Genomic DNA, 4,138 nt, shown 5'->3' with positions numbered 1-4,138 from the left:
TGTTTTTACACTATACTATGGTTTTCAGAACAGCTTATATATTTCAAAAGTGTTTATATACTCAAAAGTAATATAGACGATTAACTAGGGAGATGGCTTGTAAGAGAACAACAAAGGGAGACTGAATGCTTTGCTTGATATTTGTAACTCTTTTATCAAGTTTGAAGAAGAGGACTTTATAAGTTATTCTTTCTCTGAGATGAATGCTTTTCCAAGTTATCAGAGCTAATGAACCAAATTCTTACCCTCACTTAATGTGTGTGCCACCCTCCAAGCAGAACCATTGTTCATTGAAACAGTTGATGAATGACTTTATGGATAGACCATACTGTTAAGAAATACCTACACTATTTCTTAAATGAATGTAACCTGTTCTCTGTGGGCTGAAAATGAAGTCACTCACTCAAGTCAAATAGCTTTGACCGTAGCAGGAAGTCCGTATCCAAAAATCGAGCCTACAATTCATTTCTTGGTGCAGCAGAACTATCAACTCTCGGCTTAGCTACAATGGAGGTAAAATCCTTTGGTGATGTGAGGGTCATTGAAGTACAGCCTTATTACAATGAAATCCAATGTCTAAAAATTGTTCTTATTTTGGGCTTGTACCACAGTAAGAGCCAAGATTTTAAACTCTACTAAATACAAAACAAACAAAAATACTTTATATACTCATGTTCATTTAAGAAAATACTAGTAGTGATGTATTATTTTTAAGTATACAGCTAATATGTTTGGAGTTATTTATATTTGTAAAATTTATATGGAGAAAAATGTATTTTCACTATTGCTGTAGACGAGCATCTATATAAGATTGTTAAATTGATTGTTGTTTTATATCAAACAACTTTTATAATTCTTATTTTTATTGTTATAATATTTTATAAATTTTAAGGAATACGACAAAAAATATATTATAGGTATTGAAGGGGGGTCTATGGGAGAAGCGGTGGTACAAAAGGGAAACGAGAATGTGATTCAATTCTATTTAATTAAAATGTTTTTAAATGTTAACAAATTCAGATAAGTTGAAATCATGTTCCTTTTCTGATAATGCAATAAAAATTAAAAAAAAAAATTGGCACAAATTAGAACCACCCGAGTTGGGAGCCTCAGTGGAAAACCCAAGCATCCTGATTGCCTTGGTGTGGGAAGGCCCTCCTGGATTTCGGGCCACATCTTCTGGATAAATAAGGTATCTTAGGTCTGTAGCCAGCAAGTCCAATCCTTTATCATAGACTAGAGACCAGTGGCAGCCCAGGAAACATCCTGGCTCCTGGCCAGACTAGGACTGCTGAGACACCCCCATCTCGAGGACTGAGTTCCTGAAGGGTGTTCCCCTTCCACCCCACGAGAGTCAGCCTGTTCAGGACTACTCACCACCTCTCAGGCATCGACCATCTCAACCCAAGGACCCAGGAACTGCCAGGTTCTCAGCTTCTCCGGAGTGATGCTGCTGCTGTTCCTGCTTTAAAACAGACTTAGCAAATCCATGCACACATGTATACATACATACACACACACACACACACACACATTGTTGTAAATGAGCTGTGTAATCCACAGGGTGCATCCAGTTACATGGCTGTAATAGAAGTCATGTGAATGTGAAAAAAAAAGAAAAGAAAAAACAAAAACAAAACAAAACAAAAAAAGATATGAGCTCACAGATTCAGGCTCTTGCCACCATGATGGCTGTGCCATGCCCCCCTCTGCCACTATGGACTCTTAACCCTATGCAACTAAAAGCCAAAAATAAATTCTTTCTTCTACAAAAAAAAAAAAAAGAATTATCTGTTAAAATAAATGGGTTATCATTACTCTCATTTATTAATTCTTCAAGTTCAAGTTTGTGAATACTTTTAATATCATCATAGTGAACTTCTGTGTAATCCTAATGATATTTATATGATATTCCAGTTTACAATATTATCTGTGCTGTGACTTGAAATAACATATATAATCTGATCTATAAAACTTTTAACTTCTGGGATCTAATAGGAAACAAATTCTTCAAGGCGGTTTCCTATTTCAGGTCAACACTGAGGCCTTAAATTATTTTGTCATTTTCACATAAGATTATCCCTCTACTATAGAAGAAATCTATCATTTGATTTTATTTATAAATAACTTTACAAATATTACTTCATCTCTATTTCCCTGGTTGCCTATTACTCATTTGTTTTCTGACATGTAAACAACCTGCTCCAACTTTATGTTATTTGTATAAGTAGTGTGTAATAGGACTGTATGACCTGATGAAATTATTTTAAACTTCTGGAACATGAGAGTTTTTTACAACAGTTGCACAATTACCACTGTGGCTCCTTTGCACAATTCATCTTAACCACTTTGGATATGCTTGAATATGGAGTTTCCGGAGTTGTACACATACTCTCTAGCTTTTGAAATTTCTAGTCACTTAAATGCTTGCAGCTACATCCTTCATGCTTAAAATATTATTATTGGTGAATAAGTTTGTACAAGTAACAATTTTACATAAATGTAAATCACTAGTAGCACCATTGCCTCCTTGTTTCATTTTTAATCATTTATATTTTTTATTTATTTGAGTACTAATTCACACAATAGAAGATATAATGCCAGTGTCATACAAGTTTAGATGTACAGTATTAGACTGAATTTTAGTTTTATTTAAATCATGGGTTACAAGCAAAACACGTGCTCTATTTTCTTATTAGGATCAGCTGAACAGTTTTCAACAACTAACCAAGAAACTACATGTTGCTAATGAGAACATAGAAATGGTAAGTGGAAATAAACACTTTCTGTACCTACTTTTTATAAATTAGAAACTGTAACTATATTTATTCATTCTTATTCACATCAAAGCAACAAAGCATGTTGTACTAATTAAGGCATATAAAGAGTATCTTTCTGTATTTCCTTACATATTCAGTAACTGAACAGTACCCTTTAAAGATCTAACCAATGTGTTTTTGAATTACATCCTAATCTGAAAACTTTCTTAGGGTATTTGATGAGGTCTCTTAAGAGTATAGTGATCTAGATCTTCAGCTCCTCAAAAGTAATGCATGCACCTAATTTTTAGTGTTTCCTGTCACACACAGCCAGAAATGTGATAAGAATAACATAGCTCTTTGTTGAATGAATGAATTGATTTGTTTTAAAGAGCTAAACTAAGAACCATTTGTAAATTAACTGTCAATTATGTGATTAATATGTGTAATGTGTATATATATATATATATTCCTACATTTTTCTAAAACATAATTCAGCCTCCTGGTTCTACTTACTGTACTTTAATTCTCTTATATTCCTTTTGCTTTCCTTATCTCCTTGGAATTTTATTTTTACTCATTGTTGAGTAATAGAATTAAAATAGAATTAAATAGAATTATAGCACTCTGGGTGATCCCTCCTTTGCTTTTCATTCTTCCCTAGTTACTCTGCTAATTCTTGCTAATACCTAAATAATGTCTGTGCTTAAGAGTAGAGTTATGTCATCAAAAGTAAGTTATCCCATTTTATTGCACTGTCTTATTAATCAAATGTTGACTACTTATGTTAACATAGAATCTCCTTTTTTGTTTGTGTTATTTTTGAGACATTAGTCTCATACTGTAGCCTAGACTAACCTGGATTTACCCAAGCTGGTTTCAAACTCCTGACAGTCCTCCTGCCTCACTTTACCTAGTACTGGGATTATAGACATGAGCTACCAAACCTGGTTAACAATTGGGATTTCTAATCTAATCATAGATTTGTTTCCTTTATTTATTTTTTATAATATACTTCTGAGGAATCTTAATGCTCCAAGACAAAAGGATTGCTAAGTTCTATAATTAAAAGCTTTAAATAATATATTTCTACTTGGAAGCTTGTACTTTAACCTAGTGTCACAATTATTTATTGTTTCTCTGAGTGTTTCTCCCAGAACAGTAGGAATTGTATAATCCTTTGGTATTTCTGCCTTAGATACCTTATTGAACCAGTGACCCCTAAATATTTAAGGAAAGTCATAGGAAAAGAATTTTTGAGTATTCACAAGGGGTATATTAAACCGTGGTGGTGCCTTTCATTCCAGCATTCATGAAGCAATAGCCAAGGCAGGCAGATCTCTTTGAATTACAGACCACGCTTGTGAGACCCTGTCTTT

At 33.5% G+C, this 4,138-nt stretch overlaps 1 protein-coding gene across 7 annotated transcripts in view; it reads left to right on the top strand.

Moving 5' to 3' along the window:
• Sclt1 (sodium channel and clathrin linker 1) overlaps positions 1-4,138 on the top strand; it is a 130,540-nt gene that overhangs the window by 32,125 nt on the left and 94,277 nt on the right. For all 7 annotated transcript variants that reach the window (XM_031376705.1, XM_031376706.1, XM_031376707.1 and 4 more), the window contains one exon: positions 2,700-2,765. In XM_031376705.1, coding sequence (XP_031232565.1) covers positions 2,700-2,765 — 66 coding nt within the window. The remainder of the gene's footprint in view (positions 1-2,699; positions 2,766-4,138) is intronic.

This window comes from Mastomys coucha, unplaced genomic scaffold (assembly GCF_008632895.1).
Source record: "Mastomys coucha isolate ucsf_1 unplaced genomic scaffold, UCSF_Mcou_1 pScaffold17, whole genome shotgun sequence".
Classification (NCBI taxonomy): domain Eukaryota; kingdom Metazoa; phylum Chordata; class Mammalia; order Rodentia; family Muridae; genus Mastomys; species Mastomys coucha.
This window is presented reverse-complemented; position numbering and strand designations above follow the sequence as displayed.